The sequence below is a fragment of the Bathycoccus prasinos genome (assembly GCF_002220235.1).
Source record: "Bathycoccus prasinos genomic : Chromosome_12".
Lineage (NCBI taxonomy): Eukaryota > Viridiplantae > Chlorophyta > Mamiellophyceae > Mamiellales > Bathycoccaceae > Bathycoccus > Bathycoccus prasinos.
Genome location: NC_023997.1, coordinates 571,074 through 598,614, shown reverse-complemented (window position 1 = coordinate 598,614; position 27,541 = coordinate 571,074). Strand labels below are relative to the sequence as shown.

Below are 27,541 nucleotides of genomic sequence, written 5' to 3'. Positions count from 1 at the left end.
ATTTTACTTACTTTATCGAATAAAATAATGTCTACGCGTTGTCTTCTTCTTCTCTCTCCTCTCTCTCGAACGATCGTTTGCGACGAGGAAAACGAGAGGACGAGAGCACATCTTTTCCCTTTCATTTCTTTTCTTTTTCTTCTAGTCGTGATATGTGAGTTTTATCGAATCTTTCGGAAGGAAAAGAACCACGGCTCGAGCTCTTTGTTCGCGTTCGTGATGCACCGGTCTCTTCGTAAATTTTCCTGCTCTCTCTTCCCAACCAACCACTTGTTGTCGACGTTGCAAACTTCGTACAAGCCGCCGTCGTCTTGCTTACCTTCCCATCGGCAGTCACCGAGTTTATCTCCGACGTAAGAGAAATCTTTTTCTTGCATGGCCCATAACATTTCCTCGTTGACGACGGCGCCGTGTTTTCGGAAAATGTTGTGCCACCATTCTCTCGGGCGGAGCATGGTGTGTCTGTGCGCCTCGTCGTCTTTGTCCGCGGTAGCTTTGGTGTGTCCTTTCAAGGAGATGGAAAGAAACAAGTGACGTCTAGAGACGCGGACTAATTCTTTGACGACTTGGTCCACCTCTTCCGGGTGGATGTGCTCCAACACGTCCGAGGACATGACCAAATCGAACGAGTTGTCCTCAAACGGCAAGTTGGTAAGAATCCCCGGTTCCACGTAGTTCTTGGACAACAAATCCGGGCATTCTTTTTCCAAAACTGCCCTTGATAACTCAATCCCGTACGCGTTCTTTCCGTGTTGACGCATCAATCTCGTCAACGCGCCGTTCCCGGTCCCCGCGTCTAACATCGTGTGAAACTGCAACTTTGTCGTCACGTCCACGGCGAATCGGCACCCCCAGCACGACTGCGCCGGGTACCCACCTTCCGTCCACGTTTTATCGTATAACGATTGGTACGTCGTAGATCTATACACGTACCCTGGTTTCCTCTGCGGCGGGTCAAACGTGTTCTGGTCTCCTAAAAAGAGTTCGTCGTAATGTCCAAACGTCGGCGAGAGCAAACCGGATAAGCCGTACGCGGATTGCTGTTTGTTATATATCATTAAAGGTATTAGGGAAGAAGGAAAGAATGTATCGTCAGTATATCGTGCATTTAAAGTCAACACTCGAAAAGGTCGTAAAGAGAGATCCGAAAAGCTCTTCATTACGAAAGAGGAGCGCTTTGGCTCTTTTTTTGTTCAATAAAGCCCTCCTCTGCTCCTTCTCTCTATCCTCTCCCCTCTTGAGAAAAAAAACAGACCAATCAATAAACAGACGTACCGAATAGTTGGATCCACTGCCGCTAAAAATGCTCACAAACACCGCGCCGACTAAGAATCCGACGATGAGTTGTAACATCGCCGCGTTCGCTGGTTTCGCCTGATATATTTGTTTTATTATTACACATAGTACGTGTAAGAAATGAGAGATAAAATGTCAGCGATCGAATTCTCAAACGAGCGGTCGTCAGAGAACGAGATGGATTGGATTAGAAAAACCAATGCAATTCTCTCATCAAAACTCTCTCATCATCAAACCGAGGACGCGACGAGACGAGAAATACTCTACGACAGAACAACACGCGCGCGAGAGAAAAAGAATACCAAAGAGTGTGTTGTTGTTCTCTCTCGTCGCACCATTAGTATTTTAGTATATACAGAGAGGAGTTCTCTCTCTTGAGTAAAAGTCTTTCGAGTCTTTTTTGTGCGGAAAAAGTTTTTGCAAAAAAGAGCAAAATTTTTCGATTGAAATTAAAACACCCGGTGTTTTCGTCGAAATCTTCAATTTTTCTTCGTCGCATTATAGTATCACTCTGCTGAGGAGGAGAAAGAGGGAGAGAAAGGAGGAGAGTGCGCTTTTGCGCTTTCGATCTATGTGCAAACGATGAGTGTTCGTCGTCGTTGTTATTATCATCATCACTGCGTTCTTCTTTTAGTAAAACTCGCGTTTGTGCTTTTTTTATGCGCTGAAGATGAAAGCAACGAGAGAAGAGCAACTTTGTTCGTTTCGGGGGCGAAACCATCACCGCGAGGAAAAGGAGGAAAAGGAAAAGGAAAAGACAGCATCGGTTTAGAGGAGTTAAAAACGAAGTTATCGATTGCGGAGTCGGCGATCGCGAAGGTGACGCAAGAGCTCGTCGCCAGAGGGGAAGATATTGGGGAGAAGAAGAAGATTATGATGAAAGGAGATTCCGAAGAGGAAAAGGAAGAGGAAGAGGAGGAGAAAAACAACGACAACAACAAGAAAAGAGTTGAATACGTTTCCAGTTGGGGATCGCTGAACAACCACTTTCAATACGTCTCGGATACGTACAACGATTATTTTGGTAACAATAATAAGAAAGGCGGTTCCGGCGCTTCGTTGAGTTCGGCGCTGTTCGGCGGCGGCGGCGATAGAAATAGAGGTAATAGCGACGATAATAGTAGAGTAGCTGGGGAGGGAGAAGAGAAGAGTAGCAGTAATAACGATGATGATGACGACGACAGTGGTGACAAAAACAACGAAGGAGAAATCTCGTCGTCGTCGTGCTCGCCGTCGTGTTCCAAATACCACCGGTGCGTGGATGGGAAATGTCGATGTCCTGTTTTGTATTCGGGACCGAATTGCACGGAAAACGGATTCGAACGAGCCATAGATACGAACGTCTTCGAAAAGGAAAAAGTAATCAAATGCGCCATGGGTGTCAACCACGACCCGTTCTATTCGCAATACGAAGAAAAGTACGGCGAAAAAGCGGACAGAAAAATGCGCGTGGCGCACATTCTCCGTTCGCGATTCATCGCGACGACGAAAGAATCTGCTCCAGATCTGCCCGATTTACTCCCGTTCAATACGTGCGCCGTCGTCGGATCCAACGGTAACATCGAGAACAACAAAAACTACGGCAAAGATATCGATACTCACGACGTTGTCATTCGATTCAACGACGCGCCAACCGTCGGTTACGAATCCGTCGTCGGCGCGAAAACAACCATTCGCATCCAAAATTCCGATTTCTGCGCCAAAGGCGAACGAGGCTCAAAAAATTTCGGCAACGAAGTCTGCGTCCACTACACCGCCTCTCCACCGGATAAAATGTGCGAACGCGATAAATCCAAAGGCGGCAAAGGAGGTTCTTCCGCCGGCAACGGCTCTTGCCGCCTCGTCTACCCTTCTCACCGCGACAGCAAATACATCTTCTGGTACTGGAAACTCAACAAAATCAAAGGCGTCGAAGACCTCTCCTGCGCGGAAAACCAAAAGCTCGGGAAGAAGTGCAACATGTTGAAAATGTCCGCCGGGTATTACGGCATACAATTAGCCTTGAACTTATGCGGTAAAGTCAATTTATACGGTTTCGGCACGAGCCGAGAGACGCGAGAGACGAAACATTACTTCGTGAAGAAAAGCGCCTCCTGGGACCGCAAAGGCTGGGCGCAACGACACCACTGGTCGTACGAAAGGTTTTGCATCGACGCGTTCGAAGACGGGTTAATCGATGGGTTGAAAGTGAATCGTTAAGATAGAGGGATGACATACATCATAATAGCTTGTAGTATATACTCCGCGCAAAGAGCAAAGAGAGATTTTTTATCAACAAACATAAACACTTTTTCAAGTTTTTTGTCAAATCGATTTTTCTTCAAAAACCTCAAAAAAAGCTCAAAGCATTGGATAAAAGAGACGAAGATGTTGAGCTCAGTCTCCTCGAAGTTTCTCTTCCGGACACACCATCAGTGGCCAAATTATTATCGTCGTCATCACGCGCAATACGTTTTGAAGAGGACAACTTTGCGCGCGCTCTCATCTACCGCGGAAGGTGGTGGTGGTAATGGTGGAGGACGTTCGGTGACGACACAAACCGCCAACGTGGACGCAAAAAAATCCAACGCGCAACAACAACAACAATCACAAATAGAGTTGAATCCTCCGAAAGGCACGCGAGATTTCCCACCCGAGGAAATGCGAAAACGAAACTGGCTCTTCGACAGTTTTCGCCAAACGGCGTTGTTGTTCGGGTTCGAAGAGTTCGACGCGCCCGTGTTAGAATCCGAGGCGTTGTTTACTCGCAAAGCGGGCGAGGAGATTCAAGGACAGCTGTATAATTTTTCGGATAAAGGCGATCGAAGAGTGAGTTTACGACCGGAGTTGACGCCGAGTTTAGCGAGATTGATCATGCAGAAAGGGAAGAGTTTAGCGGTGCCGGCGAAGTGGTTCGCGATTGGGCAGTGTTGGAGATACGAGAGGATGACTCGAGGGAGGAGAAGAGAGCATTACCAGTGGAACATGGACATCGTCGGCGTGGAAGGCGTGGAGGCGGAGGTGGAACTGTTGAGCGCGATTTGCCATTTCTTTGCGAGCGTGGGGATTACGAGCGAAGACGTCGGTATCAAGGTGAACTCGAGGAAAGTGTTAGCGAGAGTAATGGAAAAAGCGGGCGTGCCGGAGGAGATATTCGCGAACGTGTGCGTCGTCGTGGACAAAATTGAAAAATTACCGAGAGAGAAAATCATCGAAGAGTTGAGAGAGGTTGGGTTGAACGAAGAGGCGACGCAATCCGTTTTGACGTGCATGGAAACAAATTCGTTGGAAGGATTGAAAAGTTTATTAGGCGAAGAAGACGAGTGCGCGAAAGAGATGGAGAAGTTGTTCGTATTAGCGAGAGCGTATGGGATTGAAGATTGGTTAGTCTTTGACGCGTCCGTGGTGAGAGGATTGGCGTATTATACCGGGGTTGTTTTCGAAGGTTTCGATCGACGAGGCGAGCTGAGGGCGATTTGTGGCGGTGGGAGGTACGACGGGTTGATTAGCACGTTAGGCGGTGAATACACTCCTATGGTTGGTTTTGGCTTTGGCGACGCGGTGATTGTGGAATTGTTGAAAGATCGAGGCTTGATGCCGGAGGAGGCGTTGAAAACGATGAATGTGGACGACGTGGTGTTTTCCATGGACGAAAGTTGCCGAGAAACGGCAATGCGAGCGGCGAGTGTTTTGAGGAAAAACGGGAGAAGAGTAGACGTGGTTTTAGAGGATGGGAAAAAGTCCAAGTGGACGTTTAAACACGCCGAACGCGTCGGCGCGAAGCGGTTGTTGACCATTGGGAAGAAAGAACAGGAAGAGGGGATTGTCAAGGTGAAGAATTTGGAAACCAGGGAGGAAGTGGACGTTAGCTTAGATAAACTCGCATAAATTATACCTACCTGGTACGTACCTAGTATATGTATATATGATGTGCTATCTATATGTGCTCTATCTCTACTCGCCGCTTCTACATTACTCCTAATTTATCTCAACTCTCTCTCTCTCTCTCTCTCTCTCTCTCTCTCTCTCTCTCTCTCTCTCTCTCTCTCTCTCTCTCTAAACACAAAATTACCATAATCCGCACGGAAACCACGCGTCGTGAAAATGCTTCGTTCGATTCTCGCACGGCGCCATCGTTATTGCCGGTGATTTCGCGCCATCTTGCCTGGTCAAAATTTCTTTCCACCACGGCGATAGTATTCGCGCAACATCGAACGTCCCGTACTCTCCCCTCCCGCATCGCACGCGAAGCGGTAACGTCTTTACCCTCGTCGAGTATTCTCCGTACGTCTTCGCGCACCCGAGAATGACGCTCCAAGCTTTCTCGAAAGTATATATGTGGTATTCGCTCCGTTCATTCATGAGGAAATCGAATAAGTGCGCGTACTCCGTTTTGGGCAGAGACCGAATCCGTTCCGAGGAAGCCGCAAACATCGAGTGCGAGCATCCTAAAAAGTTATTGCACGTGTCTTTTTCGCAGGCGTATCGCTCGTACATCGAACACAACAACTTCTCCGAGTCTGTAATGTCCAAGAAATTCTCGCTTCGAGTCGGAAAATCGATCGATTGATCCATCAAACACGCGAACGAAAAGTCCTGCAGATGTGTTTGCTCTTCGCTTTCCAACATGTGTACCCACGCGGGCTCTAAATTCGATTGTCCTTTATTCCTGTACACGCCTTTTAAGAACATCAAATTCGGTTCGAGCTTCTCGTCGTCGTAGTTCGCCAAAATGTGACCGATCCACTCGACGTGCATTTTCGCCTCCGGCCTCCTCGTTATTTTCGAATGAATCACCGTCACGCACGTATCCACCTTCTCCTCCACGTCTTCGTCGAACGCTACGTGTTGCGCGCATTTCACGTACGCGTACACGTTCGTCTTTTCACAATCGATCTCTCGCAACAACGTGCTGATGTTTTCCAAGCACACCACGATAACGATACCCAACTGTTTGTTTCTTCTTCTTTCACTTCTTCCTCCTCTGTTCGCGGCGCTGTTCTCATCATTACGAGTCCTCTCGATGTCAGTACTCCCGCTCGTACTCCTCCGCGTACTCTCGTCTTCACTTTCACTCGTAATCCATTTCCTTTCCGCGCACGTCTTTGCCGGCATGCGCTTACTCGCTTTCACTTTCCAACTCGACGACCCTTCGGCGAACGCGTTTTCAAAGTTCGCGTAGGCTCTCGCTCTTCTCGTCAACGTTTTGTTCTCTTCTCCTCTTCCGTTGTTCTTCAAAACGTACTTCCGGTCTGTTTCTAAATCGTTCTCGTTTCGAGCTCGCGCCCACTTTGGTGGAATCATCGTCCTCGTTTTCTCTTCGTCCTCGTTTACTATCGTTCGCAGTATTCGTCTTCTTCGTTTTTGTTGCTGTTCTTCTTCTTCTTCGACTGCGTACACACCACCAACACCACCGTCAAAGTCAAAGGCATCGTCCGAAGCGCAAGACGAAGAAGAACAAAAGAAGGAGGAGGAGGAAAAGAAGGCGACGCAGACGCAAAAGAACAGAATAAACAGACGACGACGTTTACGAACCGAGGGAATCATTGCTGTTGTTGTTACTGTTCTTGTTAATGAAGTGGTATTAGCGCAGACATTGCGTAAAAGTCATCATCTCGCGGTCATCATCATCACATCATCCGTCACTTAAAATGCCGACATGTACAACTCCGTTGAGGGATGACTTGTGCGCGTTTTGTCGCCATCCTTCTCTGAACGAGTCGAACGACGACGACGACAAAAAGAAGAAGGAACGAATAAAGAACGACTTTAATACCGTCTGTCCGGCGTGTTTGAACTGCTTCTCGTTCTTCGCTTGTCGTTCCTCAGCGCCGTCAAAAACAGCATCGGAAGAAGAAGAAGAAGAAGAAGACAACAACAACGAAGAAGAAGAAGACAAAGACAAAGCGGTGGTAGTCAGCGACGCGCGCGAACTCGCGAAACACCTCGCGTGCAAATCTAAAAAGAATACTACTAAACGCAGAAAAAGAGTCGTTCAAAACGGAGAACGCGTGTGCGTCGACTTTGCGTTTCCTCCCTCCGTGGCGTTTCGACAGGCTCTCGCGAAAGAGATTTTACTGAGAGAAGGCAAAGAAGGCAAAGAAGGAGAAGATGTCATCGATTCAGACGAGGAGAAGGAGAGCGTCAATATGGCGAGAATACAACAACAACAACAACAACAACAACAAATGCGCGTACTCGAGGGCGACTTTGACGCGATGGCGCGAGAGGCGCGAGAGGCGGCGATGTTGATGGTGCGAGCGCACAGCGGGTGCGAGCGAGTCGAACACGTGAGGGATAAAGCGAAAGCGACGGTGATGGTGTACGTCGAGTACGAAGGCGTACCGTCGGCGGCGAGTTTTGCTACCGATAAGAAGAGCGACTTTAACAACGAGGACGGTGAAAGAGATGATGGGACGATTCAGACGACGAATGTCTCTCTGGAAGATGATTTCAAAGCGATGCGACATTTCAACGTGAAACGACCAAACGATCGACAGAAAAACTGGAAAAAACGGAAACGACGGGAAGGGAGAAAACCGGAGTGGGAACTCGTCCTGTCGCAACCGGAACCAAAATACTTGGCAGCGTTTGAGGACAGTCGGTTGGAGTATTCGAGAGTACGTAAAGAGACGTCGACGGATGGTTTTTTGCGAGCGATTAAAAACGCGACGACGGAGACGTTGATGAGCGCGTTGTACAATAACACGTATAAAGCGGTACGTATGAAACAAGATGAGGAAAAGAAAGAAAATCCAATCGCCGCGCGCGTTCGCGTTTGGGCCTCACCCGTCTACGTTGCCGGAAGATACGCGAAATTCGCGAGAGACGTGCCTCAGTCGCCGTGGTCCAATTGTCCAGTCAAATGGGCGCGAGCGACGGAAAGCGTTCAAGACGCGTTGGAGGATGCCATCGTAAAATCCGCACACGCGGACGGGGCAAAGTTCAACTCCTCCGGGAGAGAAGATTTGGACGTTCGCATGCTCGGCGATGGCAGACCGTTTGTCCTCGAAGTGCACAATCCGAAAGCGAGCGTCTCCGAACTTCGAGAAAATCTCGTGCGCGCTGAAACGCTCATGAACCAATCGAGTTTCCTAAAAACTGACGTCAAAGCTTTCAATTTACGCGTCGTTCCAAAAGAAACCTACAAAAACGTTGGTTTACGATTAGACTCGAACGAAAAAGAAAAGAGTTACTCGTGCGTGTGCATTTGCGATCCGCCGGTGCCAATGGATTCGACGATTTGCGACGTCGTGAGCGCCATGAAAGACGTAGAGTTGAAACAACAAACTCCCATTCGCGTATCGCACAGACGATCGGATCTCGTCCGTCCAAGAACGTTGCGTGAAATTAAAGTCACCGTAGTCCCTGGAACGAGGGGTCGTTGCGTGTATGTCGATCTTCGCGCGGAAGCTGGGACGTACATCAAAGAGTTTTGCCACGGCGATAAAGGCCGAACCAACCCGAGTTTAGGCGATTTACTCGGGAACGGGACCAAGTGCGATATCATTCAATTAGACGTGACGAAAGTCGACGCCGTTGGGTTTGATGATTAGAATTTCAAGCGTAGTAGTAGTAGTGATAAATAGAGTTCTAAAATAAACATAGTAGCCGCTAAAAATAGTAGTACTTCTTTTTACTGAAGAATGGCGTCGAGCGCCTCGGTACCAACCGGGAACGCGCCGGCTTTAATAATCGCCGCCCAAACCTGTCCAGCTACGCCTTCATCTACCACAAAGTTCATTGCCGACTCTTCCCCGCACTCACCGACAAATTCGTTCGTTTTACAACACACCACCGGCCTATTCTCGAACCCAAACACCGCGTGCGCATTTTCGTACTCCTTTCCGGCTTCCAAGACCATCGCTAACCCAGTCGGTTTCAAAACCTCCAAGGTTTTCGGCCCACACGCGGTGAGCAACACGCATCGACTCGCTAAATTCATAACCTCGCTCATCTTACACTCTTTCGCGATGGTTTCTACCCTATTTTCTTTCACGTCCTCCCTCGATGCAATCACTAAAAACGCGCCGGATTCTTGCGCGTAGATATCGAGTTTCCCGTTCACCCGCTTCCCCGTGCCCGGTTGGATGCTTCCAATCTCCTCCATCGAGAGTTTTTCAGACGACAACGACAGAGTTTCTAAAAATTTCACCATATCTCCCTCGGCGCCAGATGCGACTCGAAATATCCCCCACTCCGATCGATCGATAATCGCGCACTCGTTTCGTAAAATTTTAACTTCCTCTTCGATTTCCTCTCCGTATCGTAAAACGAACCCATTTTCGTCAACAACTGCGCCTAAATCTTCTTGCAAAGACTCCAAGTCTAAGTCTACTTTCGGCGGTTCTAACTGAGCGGCGAACGATAACAGCGGGTCGTCTTCGTTGTTTACGCTTCTCCTTTCTGAGTTTCTTCTTCTTCTTCTTCTTGTCGTCGTCGTTGTTGAGAAAACCTTCTCCGCTTTTGTTGCTTTTGCTTTTGCCGCTCGCGATGATGACGATGAAAAGGGAGCAGGAAAAATGTTGTTCACGGTGAGTCTGTGTCTTCGTTTTCGAAGAAATGATGCGTCGCAGTTCGAAGGAACGCAACAACCTAAACAGCGTTTTGGGAGTGCGTTCGTCGTCATCATCGTGTTATGCGTAACACGTATTATTAGGGGAGTATTTGTGTTGCATTTCGTTCCTCATTTCTCCACAAATGAGTACTTAAAAAGTGTAGAGATATACGATCTTTCTCTCACTCTTTTACTCTCTCTGACGCTTTGAAAACGTTGTTGAAATTGTTGTTGTTTTGAGTGGCGAAATCGATTTTGTGCCTTTCGTCTCGATATCAGAGAGAGAGAGAGATGAGCAACAGCGAGAAAGAATCAATCCGGCATCGACTTGGGAAAGGGAAAAAATTGACCAACGAGATACCAACAAAAGTTGAAGATGATGACGACGATAAAAAGGAAGAACAAGAACAGGGCAATCCAATCGAACACGCGATCGCAGCGGTGGTGGAGTACGTCGGGTATTTCTTCGCGAAGTTGAGCAAGTTTCTTTCCTCCAAATTCACCGATGTGAACGAGGAAAACGATGGAAAATTAGAGACGAAACTGAGCGAAAGCGGTTTGGAAACGATGGTATACATTCGATCTCGATTGGACGTGAAGTACGACGAGACGCAAAGAGAACACGTGGACATGTTGAAGATATTATGGAGGAGTTGTTTTGATGAAGATGGGGTTGAATTTCCTCTTGCATCAAAGTCTTCTTCTTCTTCTTTAGCCGCGTCCGAACGACAACAACAACCGCGTTTGGGACACGCGAGCGAAAAGTGGAAAGACATGGGATGGCAAGGCACGCACCCTTCGACGGATTTACGAGGGTGCGGCGTTTTCGCTCTAGAAAATTTAGTCTACTTCTCGCAAACGAGGAAAGATCTGTTCAAAGTTCTCGTGGAGAAGAAAAACGGGAAACGAAGCGATTGGGAGTACCCGTTCGCGGCGGCGGGCGTGAACGTGACGCACGAGTTGACGAAACTCTTAGACGTGGATGGAATCATCAGAAACGGATCGGTAGATGAAACGTTGAGAGTAGATAAGTGCGTCGTCGGCTTTCTTGAGTTGGTTCGAAGAAGACGCACCACGAGTAGTAGTAATAATAATAATGATAACGATAGTAGCATTAATGGCGGAAGTAGTTTTCGTCGGAAAGAAGCTTTCGTCGCCGCTTTCCACGAGCTGTACTGCGACGCGTTTGAAATCTTAGATCAAGAGTGGTTGCTCGCCGAAGCGACGTACATGGAGTTCCCGAAAGTGCTCGAGAGAACGATTCGCGTTAAAACGAGAGAAAAGTTGGAACGATTCGCCGAAGAAGTGCGGGGCCTACATAATGAATGATAAAAGTTTTAAGAGAGAGAACGCATATAATAGAATACTTCAGCGGCTACGAGATTACATACGCATACGTCGTGCGAGTTGAGTCGCTTCGTCATCACCCTTCTTCTCGTTTCGTCGTCGGCGGTTGCCAGTTCTCGTGTGCTAAATTCCCTTCTAATCTAAACCCGGTAAACTTAGGGCAACTGCATTCCCCTCCTAATCCGCACGAACACGTCTTCGCCCCTATTGCCGGTTCGCCTTCGTTTTTAAACTCACACACCATCACGACCACGTCCTCGTCGCCTTCGTTGATGTCCGCGTGTAACTCGTTCGGAGGGTCTGGCGGTAAGTAATACGCTTTCCCAGTCTCGAATACTAAATCTGTTTTCGTGCCGTTTTCTTCCGTTTTCTTCAATGTGCCGCCTTGTAAGGCGACGACGACGCGAAACCGGTCGTGTCGATGCATCTTCAGCGGCACGTTTGGTCGGACGGTTGTTTTCCAGCACACCGATTTGTCGTTCTCGAACTGGAACTCTCGCGACATTATTAGGTAAAGTAGATGAGAAAATTCTAACGGTTTGGCTGCTCTTTTCCCTTAAAGTCGTCAAAATTAAACATTTCATCTCGTCACTTTTTACGCGCGAGTTTACGTGCTCTTTTAAAAGAAGAAGCGCGAAAAGTCTCTCTCTCTCTCTCCGATTTCAACGTCGTCTCTTTCTCGCGCCGACGATTTGATACGACGATGGGGAAGTTTTTGCACGAAGTTTTGGTGCACTACGAGAACGAAAGCGAAGAAGTTTGTTCGAGAGATTTTCATCATCACAATCATCATCATCTTGGAGGAGGAGAAGCATCATCATCATCATCATCATCATCATCATCGTCAGAAAATCGTTGCGTGCCTTCGTTCGATGAGCGGTTATCGATCGCATCGTCGTCTTTTTCTGGTTTTAACGAAGAGGAGCTTGAATCGTCGATGGTTTTGGTGACGGATTACGCGCAAATATTTGTATTCAGAGGCCAAGATTTGGAACGGCCGTTAGTGTCTTTGCGTTTGAACGACGAGGACGATTCAGACGTAAACGACCACGACGAAGCAAAAATTGGAGGAGGAGGAAAGAAGATAAAGTCGAAGAAGAGAGAAGATTTGTTCGTTGCGTTCGCGAAATGGTCAAAGTGTACTCCTACTCGTCATAATAATAATACGGAGGGCGGCGAAGGCTATGGTCAATTTTTCACCTCGCAGGTTGGAGCGAATCGAATGTTTGTACACACGAGAGTCGGGAGGAAAGTGGTAAAAGTCGATTTGAGAGAAGAGATGAAGGCGAACGAACGATTCGTCGGCGGGTTTGTACTCCCGACTGTGACGACGACGAAGACGTCGGGAGACAGAAATTCATTTATTTTGTGCGCCATCGTGGAGCGTTCGTTTTACTCCTCGAGCGGATGGATGAACGTTCTCTCTTTTGGAAATAGCACGAAGAAGAAAGGGAAGAGGAGAAAGCATTGTCAGTTGGAGGTGCGATCGATTGAGTTCAACGACGAAGAAGACGTGGTCGTGCGTAGTGCGCATCATCAAATGAAGAAGACCACGCTAAAAAATGTGGAAGGCATGGTTTTCATGAAAGGTTTCGAAGTGGACGAGAAGACAGGAACGGTCGCTGTCGTCGGCGCCGCGTCTGAAGACGACGAAGGAAAGGAAACGACGATGTGCGTGACGATGTATAGTTTTCGGAGCACATCAGAAAACATCGGAGAGTTTCCAGTCGTTGCGTCGGGTAAAGGTTCCTCTTCCTCTCCGTTTTCTTCAGCTGTTGAAAGTAATAGTAAGAGAATAGTATCCTCGTCCAGATGTGACGTGAGCGTAGAATCGGACGCATCAACCGCGACGATACGAATAGGTATTCGCGACGGGAATACGAGAAGCGCGTCGGTGTGGGAAACAGGTTTTACCGGTGAAGATGAGTTCATCGATGACAATCAGTATCGAACTATTAGGCGAGTAGATGACGAGGCAGATAAAACATTCAATGGGAACAAACCAACCTCTTCCGCGACCCTTCTTTCCAATAATTGTTCGGCGTTTGCAAACGACGAGTCCGGCGAGACGACTTTGCGCGACAACACAAACGGCACGACTTTATTTCAAGGAACATTCGCGCACGTTTCAGGGATGTGCGAAATCACTAGCAGCAGCAGCAGTAGTAGTAGTAGTAGTGGCAATAGTAGTAAAAGAGAATTGAAGCGAATTTGCGTGCTAGAATCGTTTCCGGAAAACGATCAATCATGGCGATTGCTTACCATTGATGAAAGAACGCCGGAAGAAATGTTTGCGAAATATCTCGATACGAAATGCTGGGACGAAGCGCTCGAACTGGCGAATGTATACGGGTTGGACACGAATGCTTTATATAAGAAAAAATGGTTTACTCTTGTTGATGATTTGTGCAAACACAATGTTAGCAGTAATAGCAAAAACGCGGGGATCTCCGCATCTGCGATTATTGAAACTTTGTCGTCCATATCGGATCGAAAGTGGGTGGTCGCGGAGTGCTTGTTGCGCGTCGCGCCGACGTACGAGACGCAAAAGTTGTTGCTTTCTCAAGTCGTCGCTGAAACCGATCGATTTAGTAATACAAGCGATATTGGTACCGATGATGAAGAAACGAAGTGGTGGCTGCGAGCGCGCTTAGCGGCTCTTGGTGCGTTAGATCGTCTCGAAACGCTTCGCGCAATGCATCTAGGTTATTTTTCGTCCTCGGCGTACGAAAGTTTTCGATTTGTGGAATACCTAGACGCGGCGAAAGCGGTCGCACGAGCCGGAAACGCGCGAGGATTAGAAGTATTACTTCAAAGACACAACGATTGGTTTCGTGAGCGTGATTTATTAAACATAGCCGGAGAGATTCCAGAGTGTGCTCGCGTCTCGGAATACAAAAAAGTCTTGCTTGAGATTCTCGACCGTGGAGATACTTCTTCAGGTGGACAACAAAATCAACTTCGCACTCCCGATTGGTGCGAAACATCTGAGATATTAAGCTCAATCGTTTCCGAGGAATACGGAATGACGTTAATTGTTGAACAAGACGACCGTTTTGCAAAAGTGATCGGGTTACAGTCGACGGTACACCGAGAGACCGACACGGAGGAGGAGAATCAAACGACGAACATTGGACAATGGGTCATCGAACGTGCATTTCAGATTGACGAACGATCTGGATCGATATCAAACGCACGCGACTTCTTATTTTACGTTGCATCGTCTTCGAGCAGCTGCTTTGAAGATGCGAGCGTCGAAAATGCGCTGCAAAGCGCGTCGGCGCTTTGCGCGATGGTGCTCCTTGAAGAGGCGGACGATGATATCGACGCGCTTTTACAAATGCGTGCCCACTCGGTATCTTTGAGAGATTTCCATGGAAAAGCTCCAGGTGATAAACTTTCGTTATTGTTGAACGAAGAAGATACTACGGTAGATAACGTTTGGTCAATGCTTGACATCGCGACTCGGTATCTTTACGTCGTTGATGATGATGAAGGCACGCCGATGATGCAGACGTTGTTACAAAAATGGTTGGTATCAATCGCGTTCGATAAACCTTCGCAATTGACATATCTCTCTCGCGCTTTGCAGTGGTTTACGAAAGATGGTAATAAACATGCGAAAGCATATCTCGGTGGTTTAAATGGTATCGAACGCGTCGTCACGGAGATCACGCACTCGTTCTCGCGCGTCGATAAACGTTCCATAGAAAAACTCAAGTCGATATTATCGGATCTCGTTTTGAATGATAACGATCACGTCAACGACGACATCAGTAACGCAAATGAAGAAGATCTAGCTGTTAAACGTTTGCTCTCTTTTATCGATGCCGCAGAAGTTATCCTTTATCGCAATGAGATGCTCGAAATATCGTTGCGTGAACTATCGGAATCTTCGGCGAATGAGACGTTTGCTCGAGAACTTTTGGTTGATATTTTAAGGGAGGAACACATCCGCAAACTCAATGATTCTGGATGGCTCAGTTTGTTCAAAGACCTTCAAACGATTCTCCTCGGTGCGTTCCCGAAAGTCGACTACAAGGAAGATTCCGGAATTCTACTCTTTGCTTTAGAGAGGCTCGTTCGAAGTCAGTTGCGCAATCACGCGTGGTCGGCGGCAAAGAAACACATTCATCGTTCCGAAAATCAATCGATTCCGATTTTACCGACCAAAGAACATGCGTTGCCGCTCTTGCTTGAAGTCGCAAAAGATTTAACGCGCGCTTCATTATCCATCAACGACCAGACAATTGTAAATGCTGACACCGTCTTGCGATTGATTCCACTCGACGAGGAGACTGGATCGCATTATGCGGAAGTACTCGAAGAGTTGTATTTGATCGACACTCTTAGAAAACTCGGCACTTTCAATGTTTTCATCGCTCCACTCGAGTTTGAAAATGCGAAGGAAAATCGAGAGAGTATCTTATCTTCGTGTCTCACTGGGAACGCGAAAAAGAACTATTTGCGCCTGGACGAACTGATGGAGGTTGGAAACTGTCTCGGTATACATGCACTTCGAGTCGAGTTAATGTGTGCCGAATACGCATTCTCCGCTCAAAGAGATCTGCAAGCATCCGCTCGAATGTCTTTACGCCTCATTGCGAATGAGTATAGCGAGTGTTGGCGAATCTGCGCGGCGCTCGGAAGCAGTAGTGATCAGCTAACGGTGAAGACGCGATTGACTTTGTTATCTTTCGCGGTATCGCACTGTGCCACCTCCCAAGTGCCCGGACTTTTGGACGAGTGGCAAAGAGCGCAGGTAGAGGAGCAGCAATCGTTATCTCCCACTCCGAATGCTTTGTATGATCTCGGCTTGAAAGGCACGGAAGCATCGGATGAAATGTTGGTATCGTTTTTACGGAAAGAGGAACCGTCCATGCTCAAGAAAATTGACGAGCTTGGTAAGCTTTCGTCAAAGAATATATCACAAGAGTCCGATCAGCAGCAGTTCCCGAAAATTCCACAGCTCGCGTGCGCAAAGTCGTTCGGCTACCTCGCGATGATTGAGGATCCGAATATTGCCGGAGACGCGGTGGATGCACTCGCTGCGAAAGCTTCGAGCGGACGCGCGCTTCGTATTTTGTTGTCTCTTGGATTCTATTCGAGAGCTGCGAGAGCGTTAGATGATGGTAGCGGTGACGATAATTCAATTCGTAACGGCGCGTCATCTTTTGCCTCGGCGAGTATGAGTGATTTGACGAACGCGTTGCAACACAGCGGAACCGTCGACGCGAAGTTGGCTGGTAAGTATCGCAGTCGAGTTCACGCGATGACGGATGCAGAGACGTTGGCGTTTTTACTCGGACAAGAAAATTTCGATGCGAACACTTTCGTTGCAGCCGATAATTCAAAAGACGAGTACGGGTACCGCGCCAAAGCGATTCTCGAGTTAGCCAGTAGTGGCGTTTCGGATGCGGATTTATCGCGTCTGCCGAAATCAACATCAGACGATGAGGAAGTATCGAGTGTATCATCGGCACCACCTCAAACCGTTTTAAAACTTTGCATGCGACTTGCGGATACGTATGGCGTCGATCCGCGAGACGTGTACATTTCCCGAACTGAGACGTTCTTCGAATCGAATTTCGAAAACGACGAAACGTTGCTGAATGCGTACGCGGAAGCTTTAAAAACGAGAACGGAGGAGCAAAAATCCTCCTCTTTTACTGATGTTTTGACGCGCATCGCTTGGCCCGTGGTTTCAAGCGCGCGACGTGTCGATGTGCTGCGATCTTATCTCAAGATTGCATCCTACGACGACGCTTTAGTGCGTCTCGATATGTTCGAAGAACTCGTCCCTTCGCTCGATGCATTTCAAATCTTTCAATCGGATGGCGCGATACACGGGAAATCCTCTGCGATTGAAATCTCGAGATTGTTCGCAAACGAGGTCGCTTCGAAAGCGCACCCCGACTTTCCGAACGCACTAGCATCTGCTCTCGCGAAAGCGTTTGCAAATTCATCGATTTCTTCCGAAAGTATTTTTGCTTCGGCCGTGACGACTGTTTTGAGAGAGGCGTCGACGACGGCGACGAAAAAGAAACGGTCGACGCCGGAATCGAGATGGGAAAGCGCGTGTTCAGCGCTTTCATTTTTGGATACAGATTTCTTGAAGTCCTTATTGTTGACGGACGGAAGCGAGAATTCTTTTCTCACCGAAGCTTCTCGCGCGTTGAAGATAACGGTATATTCGGATATTCTATACGAACTCGAAAATTCTACTTTATCTTCCGCCGACGTTGCCATGAAATCGTTTATAGAAGACGCAAATCGCTCTTTGAAAAATCTCGAGTTTGTGCATCAAGTGGAAAATGCGTTGCCGCGATTACATCCGGATAAACTCGACGCCCTCGAGGCGAATGTGGACGTATGCGCAGATACAAGCGTAGCGGCATTGGTAGACGTCGTGTCTTCGTGGATGGTTTTGAACAACGGCGAACCTTTCGTCTCGGCTCTCGTCGTCGCCGAGATTTACGCTTCTTCTACGAAAAGGGATGAAGATTACAAGTCTCTGAGCTCTACGATGTGCTCGAACGCGCTTGAAATCGCGCTGGATGAAAATCCATTCGACGCAAACAAGCTCGAAAACATGATCATAAAGTCTCTCGGCACGAACGAAGGGTGTAACGACGAGGAGAACGCGTCTGCATTGAACACCGTACGCAGAGAGTCAATCGCTCGACTGGAAAGATTTGTCGGAGAAGCTGTGAATGAAAACGATCGCACGTTTGTCGTCAATTTACTGAGCAGCAATGAAGTACCCTGGATATCGGACATTGCGTCTGAGATGCTGATGTTGATGAGTGTTGACGATACTACTACCGCCGCCGCGGATGCCGTCACAGCTCCGCCAGTTGTTGTCGATGAAGAACGAAATGAGCAAGAAGAAACTACAGTTAAAACATATACAAAGGAAGTAAACGCAGCTGCCCAAGCTCCTCCTCCTCCTCCTCTCCCTTTACCGCCACCACCTCCGCAGCAGTCCGCATCGGCGCTGGCGGCAACCGCGACGACACCATCCGTGTCTCGTTTGTTTATAATTCAAAGCGAAAGTTGTTTGAAAGCGCTCGCGCCGATGAAGAAAATTTCAGAATCTGATTTGGTCGATTTTACGAGTGCAAAAGCATTCATTGACGACACGCTCGAAACAGTAGTCGACGCTTCGAATGTGAATCAATTGAACGCCATCCGCGACGTTTTGTTCTTGTGGGAAGATATCGCGCCTTGGGCGAGATTGGATGAAAACGGAACCGGAGAAAATGTCGTCGTCGAAAGCGCCTTGTCGTCGATGTGGTTCAGTCTTATGAAGAAATCTGGCAATCTTTCCTTCGCAAAAGAGTGCATCGCGCTCGCTTCGACGACTAAATTAAAAAAGAAAAAGAAGCAACTGAGCGATGACTCAAAATTTGCGATTCTCTCCGAGTCAAGAGCGATAGAACTGATGAAGATGAAGTCTTCTGGAGATGACGATCCGCTCGCAGAGGCGACTAAGTACGCTTTACTACTTCCGTACGAATCTGTAAGGAAAGTATCGCTAAACATCACTGTCGATTCTACTATCGACAGAGAGCTCGCGTTAGCGCTCATCAGCGTCAAATCCGCGTTTGGCGATGTTGTTGTAAACGCGTCAACGACGAAGGATGCGAAAGTATTCCTCGTCGAGTTACTTCGTCGACTTCAAGAGTTCAATCCTGCGGCTTTATTTTACGCCGTCTCTGTACTCGCCAACGAGTTCAAACGGACGACAGTCGCCGCAGACGCTTTGTTTTCGTGCTTACGCGTTGCCGAGGCGTTTCGCAACCCAGACAGCGCCAAAATTGTTTTGAATACGTATTTGAGCCAATCAAATTTGAAAAAGTTTACTGCGAATGTGAAGAGCGACGATTTGAAAAACTTCACGTCCACGGAAGCGTGCGCGTTCCAACGCGTTTTGAAAGATTTAAGAGAAAGGCAACAACGATAGCGATACACACAGTGTTTATTCTAAGTTTTCTAACTTTTCGCTCGCTCTAGATTACAACAATATTTCTACATTTTTTCTACGTTGCGTACGCATCTCTACTATGGGTACACACTTCCCCTCCCTCTCCCTCTGAATTATGTTTACAACAAAATAAAACAGTAGTTTTACGCGTCTAAAATAGGAAACCCTCTGCCCATTCTCTCGAATTGGCTCATCTGTTCGTTTTCCATCCGTCTTCTCAACCGTTCGCTCAATTTCGCCTCTCGGATGCTCAAATTCATCACGCTTCCGTCCTGCGGATCTCGCTCCTCTCTCACTAAATAATGTCTATTTTCCCACGTCGTCGCCGCGAAATAGGTCGACCGAATCTTTCTCACGGCCATTTCCACCGCGAACGCAGATTTCTGTAAGATGAGCTCCGAGGATACGACTTCTTTTTTTCCACCGTTTTTGGTATTTTTGTTGGGAAGATATTGGTCGTGTACGCCATACACGTCTTCCCCGTCGACGAATAAAACTTCCGATCCTGATCCCACCGCTCTCGGACTGGTTCCTAAACACACGACCGATCGAAACCTGTGCGCATTCTTCCCCATGCGCAATCTGTCTTGCACGGAGAGTTTCAACGTTTGCGACGCAGACTCCGCGTTGTTGTTCACGTTGTTCTCGTGGAGATAATCTTCCTTCTCTTCGTAATACGATCGCGTCGGTTCCGACACCGCTCGGACGATGATGCGTTGATTCATTCTTCTTCTTCTTCTCGTTCGCACCGATGGTAAAGAAGGCGTCTTCTCGAAACAACACCAACGAAAAGTCGTCGTCGTCGCAGCACGCGTCATCGTCATCGTCTCTGTTCCGAAAAAAACGCGCAAGAGTAAAGGAGAGAGACAGAGACTTAAAAGAATCGGATGAAATCAAACACCACGTGGCGTGTAAATGACGAGACGAGACGGAGAGATTTTCTGGGTTTTGTGGCACACGCCCCGCTCGACGCGTCGAATTTAATTGTTGTTTTTTTTTCGTGGTGGAAAAAGGCGAATCTCGTCTTGTCTTGTCTTGTCTTTCTTTTTGGCGCATTTTTCGCATTTTTGAGGAAAGAAGGAGCGCGCATATACGCATCGCAGGAGGTTGCTTTCGCGGGACAAATGCAGATGACGATAAAACAGTGCGAAAATGACTGCGATGAGACTTTGACGACTTTGACGACGGTGAATACTACGCGTAAAAAATAAAGATACATCACATTTTGGCTAAAACTTGCTCGACGTGCGCGGTACTTTTGACTGAGGCCATCTTCTCCTCGTCCACTTTAGCGCCCATTTCTTTCCATTTCGCTTTGACCAAACCGTCTTTCCCGACTAAAAACGTTTGTCGGTCCGAAAACTTCCCGAAGATTGGTAAAGTTAACTCCGCGCCGTACGCTTTCGACACGGCGCCGTCGCCGTCCGACAATAACGAAAACGTCAAGCCTTTCTTATCGCAAAAGCCTTCGTGCGATTCGATCGAGTCCATCGAAACGCCTAAAACTCTCGCTTTCTTCGCTTTAAACTGCTCTTGCGCTTGGTTAAACCTCTCCGCTTCGATCGAACACCCGGTCGATCCGTCTTGGTTGTAAAAATACACCACCGCGTAGTCGTTTTCGGCTAAAATATCTGAGAGGGCGATTGTCCCTCCACCAGTGGCTGGAAGCGTAAACTCCGGCGCTTTATCCCCGACGTTGACATTTCCGAGAGATTCACTCGCGTACGCCTTATTAGTAGTGGTATTCAAAGCCACCACAGAGGTGGCGATGGTCATTATTATTTCGCGTCTGTTCGTCGTCGTCGTCGTCGTCGTCGCAACTCTTCCAACGTCTTTCGTCGCCTTCACGACGAAACTCCGCGTCGTCGTCATCATCTTCTTTTGGGATGAATGCGACGACGTTTTGCGATCAAAAGAAGACAGTAAACGCGTCGCGCGCGAGTTCAATAAAGACGATGATTTCGGTACGCAAGGTGATGCGTTCATGTTGTTTGCTTTTATTACGCGTGCGTTGTATGCGCGCGATGAAAGTGACGACGCGAGTTGAGATACGTTTTTGGGGGAAAAGTCTCCAAAAGAAAAAACGACGCTTCTCTGCCTTTTAGATATCCTCCGCTCTCGAGCCTTCTCAACTTCGACGAGAACGACGACAGAAACAACAACAACGACAGAAACATCGACAGGGTTACGACGGCTGTTTTCATTATCGTCATTCGAGTCGAGAGCTTTCGCTGCCCGACGACGACCGCGAACGAGGAGAAAAGACGTTTCGTTTGAGAAGAAAAAAGATTAGTCGTTAACGGCAACAGGTGATGATGATGTCTCGTTACGTGTCGTCGTCAAAGGTGGTGGTCGCGCAGAAGAAGGAGCACTGCGACTGCAGAAGAGGAGGAGGACGTGCCTTCTCCTTGCATCATTATCATCATCATCATCAGCAGCAGCATCGATCGAGGATGAGAAACTTTACGAGGAAACGAACGACACTGAATGCTGCTGACGCTGCTGCTGGGAAGAAAGAAGAAAACGGCGTTGACGATGGCGATGATGATGAAACGTTTTTGTCGTCGTCAAAAGCACGGATAAGCGAGATAGTTTCGGTTGTCGATACACAGAAGGGCCGACCGAAACAATCCGGTTTGTTAGATTCGGAAACGCAGAAAAATCTCACGAAAGGCGAGGACGACGCGTTTTGCGAGAAGAAGGAAGTGACGAGATTCGAGACGTTTTTAATCACCACCACCACCGCTACCACCACCATTAATTCGCCCGAGGAGGAATACGATGATCTTCGAGAGACAAAAGAGGAGGAGAGAAGAGAGAGCAACTCATTTTACGCGTCGTTGGAAGCGGACCAGACGGCGTTTTTGGATTCGTATTCGCCGCCGACGGCGTTCGACGAGATGATATTGCAAAATAAGAGCATGGAGAGCAAAGGAACGTTGACGGGCGTGGTCGCGCTGATAACCGGGTCGACGGTTGGAGCAGGGATTTTGGCGTTACCGAGTGTCTGCGCGGAAACGGGCGTGGTGCCTTCCATTTTAGGCATCGTTGGTACGTGGACGTTGCTCTTGCTCTCCGCGTTGTTGTTGGCGGAGATTAACGTGAGCGTGATGAGGGAAAGAGACGAGGTGCGGTTCGAGCACGGGCGAGGCCATTCGCCCGTAGTGATTTCGTTGCCGGACATGGCGATGACGACGTTGGGTAAAACCGGGTCGTACGTCATGTCTGCGACGTATTTGTTCGCCTCGACGACTTTGTTGGTCGCGTATATCGCCAAAGCCGGCGAGATTATAGAAACGATCGATCCGGCGCTGACGCTCGAGGCGAGCACGATTGGTTTTACCGTCGGTCTAGGGGCAGTGATGGCGTTTGGATCCGTGAACGTAATCGATAACATCAACAGGGTGTTAACGATCGTCTTGATGGGTTTGTTTTTCGGCATATTATACGAAGGCGCGATCGTTGCCGATTTCAAAAACTACGATCTCATCAACGACGCGAGCAAATTACCGGAAGCAATACCCATCATGTTTTTATCGTTAATTTACCACGATTTAGTGCCAGTTATTTGTGCATACATGAATGGTGATTTGAAAGAGATCCGTAAAGCGATCGTTGTTGGTAGCTGTGTTCCACTGTTTATGTTTATCGCTTACCTCATCGTCGCGTTGTCCATCAACAACACCTCAGTCGCGAGCGGGTTAGGCTTTGAAGACCCGTTGGACTTACTGTTAAAATCAGACGTCGGATGGATTGTCGGAGGTTTTAGCTTTTGTGCAATTAGTACGAGTTTCATAGGCACTTGTCTAGGCGTCACGAGTACGATAGAGCCGAAAATCAAGGAAACCTTCGCGGAGAAAGGTTTAACGGCGAAAGGCGCCAAAAAGGTTTCGTATTTCGCGACGTTGATCTTACCGTTGATTATCGCGTTATCCGCTTCGGATATCTTCTTACCGGCGACAAAGTTCGCCGGATCGTACGGCGCACCAGTTTTGTACGGGTTGTTACCCTCGGTGATGTGTTTCATTTGGTTCACCAGCGAAGAACGGAATTCGTTTCACAACGTCGGCATGGAGTACGGTACAAAGATCCCCATCAAAGCGCTCGTGTTTTTAGCCTCGTTTGCGATTATGGCCGATAGATTCTTGCAAGATACCGGGTTGTTGTCGTTCAGTTCAGTTAGTAGTTAGTAATTAGTTTTGTATTCTATGCATTTGTACTTGCCGCACTGCCGCGGTCGCGCGCTAATTTTTCGCAATCTTATTCAATACCTAAAGCTCTCTTTTCTTCAATCGCTGTCGCTGTCGTCGCTCTCCTCGAATCTCGACATTTTCTTCTTCTTCTTCTTCCTCTTCTTCTCGTCGTCGTCGTATGCATCGTCGTCGTCCCCGACGTCCCCTTTGTTTGCCCCGTCCCCTTTCCTCTTCTCCGAAGAAGTCGCAAACTTCACCGCATCCAACACGCTCGATTTCACCTCATTCATCTCCTTCGCCATCCTCTGCGCCGTCTCCTCTGCGGTTTCCGATTTCATCAGTAAAACTTTCTTTTCTTTCTCCGCTCTCAACTTTGCCGCGATCAAATCGGCACCGATATCCTCCGCTACCCCGTGCGTCTCCAAAGTCAACGTAATTCTATTCTCCTCTTTCCTCTCCCGTTCAATCTCGCTCACCTGCTTCAAAAACTCAATAGCGTTCGCGCACTGTCCAATCAACTCGTGTTTGTTCATCAACCGTCGATTGACATCTTCCTCGGAGAAGTACACTCTTGTCTCCTTCGTCTCGTAATCGTACGAGCACTCCGCGATACCCGCGGTTCGAACGACCCCACCGTTTTCCATCTGCACTTTCTCTTCTTCTTTGTCTTCTTTGTCTTCTTTGTTCATCGTAAACGTCTTCGCGTTTGCGTTCCACTCGCCTTTCCATCGCAAGCTTTCCTGCGTTTCGAAATCAAATCGTTTCACCATATCACGAATAGCGAACGCGCTTCTTTGCGTCAGCTGGAAGTCACCCAGGCGTTCTTTCTTGTTCACTTTGACCAGTAAATCAATCGTATTTGTGTTGTTATTACTATTAAACGTCCCGAAACAAATCTTATTCTCGCACTTCGTCTCGTATTCCTTCTCCGGGTCCGTAGTTTCCGTCACGAGTTCCAACTTGCCCGTTTTTCTATTCTCTCGATAGCCACAGGATAAATCTTTAGGGACGAACGAGTTGGAGTTTTTCATCACGTCCGAGATGTACTCCGAGTTTACAGAACTGCCTCGGCGTTGGCCGATGGCGTGCTCGGTGAACTTTGTCATTTTGGTTCTGCGGTTCTTTCGATGAGTCTTTTGACGATTCTTTTGACGAATCTTCTTCTTTGCGAACGCAGCGGCGAGATGCCGTTAATGGGAAAATGAAGAAAAGTTGAATGAGAAAACACGACTGTTGATCAGAGCGCGTATTGTTAAACTACTTCTATTATTACAGCTTATTACTATAGACTACATGTTATTATACTAAATCATCACATTCTATTATCGCTCGTTTTCTGCGCTTCGCTCCGAAGAAGAACGTTTGGTTCTGAGTTTCAAAACGATCCATTTCGTGACCACGTGCGACAACAACCCCAACGGTCCGGTGACGAGACAAAGCGCCAACGTGTGCGCGACGGGCAAATCGAACTTTAAACTTTGCAACGTCGCGTGCCTCGCGACGAAGAGATTGACGAGCATAAAGTGCGCCCAAGCGGACGCCGACGCGGCTTTTTCCGAGAGCAGTTCGCTGATACCGCTGAGTTTCGGTATAAATTGCACTTCTCCGGTTCTCAGTCCTTCCTCTAAACTCCCCGGCATCATCAATGCGAGCGTATTATCGCTCCAGGACCGAATCAAAAGCACGCCGTAAAATACCGCCAAAGGTACCAACGTCGAGTAATTCCGGATATTCGCTATGGCTTTCTCGTCGCCTCGTTTCGCCCGAACGCAAATCGAGAAGCAAAATAACGCGTACAACGTGGACAACAACCACGCGAGTTCGTTCACGCCGAGATTGAACAACGACGTTTGGGCCATGATGATGTTGTTGTTATTGTTCGCGAGACCCATCGCGGCGGCATTCAAAGAAGCTACGGCGTTGTGTTTGTTCGAGGCAACACCTGCCCTTTTGTTTTTCAAAAATCTCGTTTTGCGGCTATTCCTTCTTCCTTTATCTCCTCCAAAAATACCAAAGCTCGTCGTCATTGAAGAACAACACTTTTGATGACGATGCGCTTCCGCAGATGATGACGTAAACGACGACGACGACACGCACACACAACCCGAAAGACACCGATGATGATGAGGACGATGATGATGATGATGCGTTTTTTTTCCAATCAGTCGTATCTTCTTCGCTAACGTTGTTCCTCTTCCTCCTCCTCCAAAACCATTACTCTCGTTCTTTTTGAAAAAAGAAGTGCTCTCCTCTTTCCCGCTGCTGCTGCTAATCAATCCAGGGAGCGCAGAAAAAAAAAGCGCGGCAACGCGAGCAGAGCGCGTCATCGTCTCCTCTCTCTCTCTCTTAAAAACGAAGTTTTTTCTTCTCAGACGAGTTTAAAAAAGAGTTTTTTTGAGTTCATCGGGAACGTTTTGAGACAAAATGTTGTGAAACGATTGAAAAATTTAATTGTCGTCAAAAAACGCCTCTTGAAGAGACGAGAGACTTTTGGACGATTTACTCGTCGTTTTCCTCTCACCTCTATATTCTCTGCTTTTACGATGACGACTCAGACGACTCAGAAGACGATGATTTCTTCCACCGATTTGGAGCAAAAAGCAACGCAACAGGACGACCTGTACGTCGCTTTAAAAAAACAAATCTGGTCGGAGAGATACCAGACGTTTAAAAGTTCCTTCGCGTGTAAGATGATGTTATTTTTCTCAATCGCATCTTTACTTCTCTTGTCCGGGAAAGAATCGGTCGCGTCGGTGAAAACGAGGAAAGGGTTAGCCGGCGGGTTATCCTTACCGTTCACGAGAGTGGAAATAGACGACGGGCAAACGCAATGGACGACGGAACGGATGTGCCGACACTTTTCGGTGGAAAACCCGAGCGAGATCACGATTGCGTTTCGGATTAACGGGGAAGTGATGTTGAGGGAAGCGATGCAGTTGGAAGGGGTGAACGTGATCAACGTGGACGTGGCGTATTCGGAAATCACGGTGTCGAATAAAATCGGGAACAGGAAGATTGGGCATCAGAAAATTGGGAAGGATAAGACGTACGCGGTGCCGGTGGTGTCGCATTCGGCGTATAGGAGTTCGTCGTTTACGTTCGACGACTTCTTGGCGACGTTTGTGAAGTTGAACGCCAATCTCGGGAAAGGGTTAATGGTGACGTTTAGAGATCCTCGGGCGGTAGTGCCGACGTTGAGCTTGTTGAGCGAGGAGTATAAGTACGAACGGATTAAAGGACCTTTGATTGTTGGCGGGGAGGTGTTGCCTGGTCCAGGCGGGTTTCGGCCGCAGATGGGGAGCGTTTTGAGAGTGTCGCCGTACGAGGTGAATTTGAGGGAAGCGGACGTGAGAGATCCGCCGATCCCGAGCGCTAAAGTGACGTACGGGAGGAACGAACAAACTGGACAGATTGAAAAGCAAGGCGAGGATCGCTACGATAACTTGTTGGTACCGTTTCACCCGTCGGCGTTTGTGGATAAAGTGAAAACCTTTGTGCCCGGGGCGATTTTGTCCATTGGATGGTCCGCGCACGGCGGGTGCGTGGATAAGGAAAACATCGGCGCTTCAAGAACGGATTTGGACGGCTTGGATGCTATCGACGAAGACTTGACGAGGTTGACCAAAGGTATGAAGAAGATTGATCTCAGCGCGGCGTTGTATGACTACAACGTGAACGAAAAGGCGTTGGAGTACGAGCCGCAAAGAACGTTGACGGATGCGATGGTGGACGATGCTTTCGAGTTGGTTAAATATTGGAAAGGAGACGTGATATTCGACGTGCCCGGGTGTATTATTGGCGGCGACATTCGCGCGCGTTTCGATGGTTCGGAACCGCCGCATAAGCGTTTGGTGAGGAAAAAGTTAGGCTACGGAGTTATGATTCACGGCGTCGTTGACGGTAACTTACGAAACGTGCTCAAAAATCGCGAGTTTAAGTTTAGTTTAGACCCTTCGAACACGTTCAGCGGCGACGCGATGGACGAGAGAGGGAATCCAATCGTGCAAGGGTTGTTGGCGAAAGGTGGCCCGCCAAAGTTTCGCGAAGGGCAAGTTTTAGGCAAATACACGGGGAAAACGTGGGGAACGTACGCCAAGAACACGGATTGGAAGACGAACGGTTGGCCATAGTTTTACTTTAGTGCACCTACTAGGAAATATTATTTGAAATGTTTTTCGCACA

At 48.0% G+C, this 27,541-nt stretch overlaps 14 protein-coding genes across 14 annotated transcripts; 6 read left to right on the top strand and 8 right to left on the bottom strand.

Moving 5' to 3' along the window:
* Positions 1–161: 161 nt before the first annotated feature.
* Bathy12g03260 (hypothetical protein CHLNCDRAFT_51550) lies at positions 162–1,634 on the bottom strand (the record flags this gene model as incomplete). Its single annotated transcript, XM_007509979.1, has 3 exons — positions 162–1,040; positions 1,276–1,374; positions 1,632–1,634. 3 exons carry the CDS (start codon positions 1,632–1,634, stop codon positions 162–164), a joined length of 981 nt encoding a protein of 326 aa, XP_007510041.1.
* Positions 1,635–1,878: 244 nt separating this feature from the next.
* On the top strand, positions 1,879–5,163 carry Bathy12g03250 (histidyl-tRNA synthetase; the record flags this gene model as incomplete). The annotated part of the gene is made up of 2 exons (XM_007509877.1): positions 1,879–3,490; positions 3,524–5,163. 2 exons carry the CDS (start codon positions 1,879–1,881, stop codon positions 5,161–5,163), a joined length of 3,252 nt encoding a protein of 1,083 aa, XP_007509939.1.
* Positions 5,164–5,343: 180 nt separating this feature from the next.
* On the bottom strand, positions 5,344–6,822 carry Bathy12g03240 (unknown protein; the record flags this gene model as incomplete). The annotated part of the gene is made up of 1 exon (XM_007509880.1): positions 5,344–6,822. One exon carries the CDS (start codon positions 6,820–6,822, stop codon positions 5,344–5,346), a length of 1,479 nt encoding a protein of 492 aa, XP_007509942.1.
* A 104-nt stretch (positions 6,823–6,926) lies between these two features.
* Positions 6,927–8,831, top strand: Bathy12g03230 (predicted protein; the record flags this gene model as incomplete). Its single annotated transcript, XM_007509938.1, has 1 exon — positions 6,927–8,831. The coding sequence occupies one exon, from the start codon at positions 6,927–6,929 to the stop codon at positions 8,829–8,831; it is 1,905 nt and encodes a 634-aa protein (XP_007510000.1).
* Positions 8,832–8,911: 80 nt separating this feature from the next.
* Positions 8,912–9,904, bottom strand: Bathy12g03220 (predicted protein; the record flags this gene model as incomplete). Its single annotated transcript, XM_007509888.1, has 1 exon — positions 8,912–9,904. The coding sequence occupies one exon, from the start codon at positions 9,902–9,904 to the stop codon at positions 8,912–8,914; it is 993 nt and encodes a 330-aa protein (XP_007509950.1).
* Positions 9,905–10,123: 219 nt separating this feature from the next.
* Bathy12g03210 (predicted protein) lies at positions 10,124–11,161 on the top strand (the record flags this gene model as incomplete). The annotated part of the gene is made up of 1 exon (XM_007509637.1): positions 10,124–11,161. One exon carries the CDS (start codon positions 10,124–10,126, stop codon positions 11,159–11,161), a length of 1,038 nt encoding a protein of 345 aa, XP_007509699.1.
* Positions 11,162–11,255: 94 nt separating this feature from the next.
* On the bottom strand, positions 11,256–11,684 carry Bathy12g03200 (predicted protein; the record flags this gene model as incomplete). Its single annotated transcript, XM_007509836.1, has 1 exon — positions 11,256–11,684. One exon carries the CDS (start codon positions 11,682–11,684, stop codon positions 11,256–11,258), a length of 429 nt encoding a protein of 142 aa, XP_007509898.1.
* A 198-nt stretch (positions 11,685–11,882) lies between these two features.
* On the top strand, positions 11,883–19,145 carry Bathy12g03190 (hypothetical protein BRAFLDRAFT_131109; the record flags this gene model as incomplete). Its single annotated transcript, XM_007509970.1, has 1 exon — positions 11,883–19,145. One exon carries the CDS (start codon positions 11,883–11,885, stop codon positions 19,143–19,145), a length of 7,263 nt encoding a protein of 2,420 aa, XP_007510032.1.
* Positions 19,146–19,309: 164 nt separating this feature from the next.
* Positions 19,310–19,990, bottom strand: Bathy12g03180 (unknown protein; the record flags this gene model as incomplete). Its single annotated transcript, XM_007509730.1, has 1 exon — positions 19,310–19,990. One exon carries the CDS (start codon positions 19,988–19,990, stop codon positions 19,310–19,312), a length of 681 nt encoding a protein of 226 aa, XP_007509792.1.
* A 394-nt stretch (positions 19,991–20,384) lies between these two features.
* Bathy12g03170 (bacterioferritin comigratory protein) lies at positions 20,385–21,152 on the bottom strand (the record flags this gene model as incomplete). The annotated part of the gene is made up of 1 exon (XM_007509680.1): positions 20,385–21,152. The coding sequence occupies one exon, from the start codon at positions 21,150–21,152 to the stop codon at positions 20,385–20,387; it is 768 nt and encodes a 255-aa protein (XP_007509742.1).
* A 332-nt stretch (positions 21,153–21,484) lies between these two features.
* Bathy12g03160 (tyrosine-specific transport protein) lies at positions 21,485–23,356 on the top strand (the record flags this gene model as incomplete). The annotated part of the gene is made up of 1 exon (XM_007509981.1): positions 21,485–23,356. The coding sequence occupies one exon, from the start codon at positions 21,485–21,487 to the stop codon at positions 23,354–23,356; it is 1,872 nt and encodes a 623-aa protein (XP_007510043.1).
* Positions 23,357–23,454: 98 nt separating this feature from the next.
* On the bottom strand, positions 23,455–24,465 carry Bathy12g03150 (unknown protein; the record flags this gene model as incomplete). Its single annotated transcript, XM_007509828.1, has 1 exon — positions 23,455–24,465. The coding sequence occupies one exon, from the start codon at positions 24,463–24,465 to the stop codon at positions 23,455–23,457; it is 1,011 nt and encodes a 336-aa protein (XP_007509890.1).
* A 216-nt stretch (positions 24,466–24,681) lies between these two features.
* Positions 24,682–25,386, bottom strand: Bathy12g03140 (predicted protein; the record flags this gene model as incomplete). Its single annotated transcript, XM_007509835.1, has 1 exon — positions 24,682–25,386. One exon carries the CDS (start codon positions 25,384–25,386, stop codon positions 24,682–24,684), a length of 705 nt encoding a protein of 234 aa, XP_007509897.1.
* Positions 25,387–25,902: 516 nt separating this feature from the next.
* Bathy12g03130 (predicted protein) lies at positions 25,903–27,489 on the top strand (the record flags this gene model as incomplete). The annotated part of the gene is made up of 1 exon (XM_007509898.1): positions 25,903–27,489. The coding sequence occupies one exon, from the start codon at positions 25,903–25,905 to the stop codon at positions 27,487–27,489; it is 1,587 nt and encodes a 528-aa protein (XP_007509960.1).
* Positions 27,490–27,541: the final 52 nt, after the last annotated feature.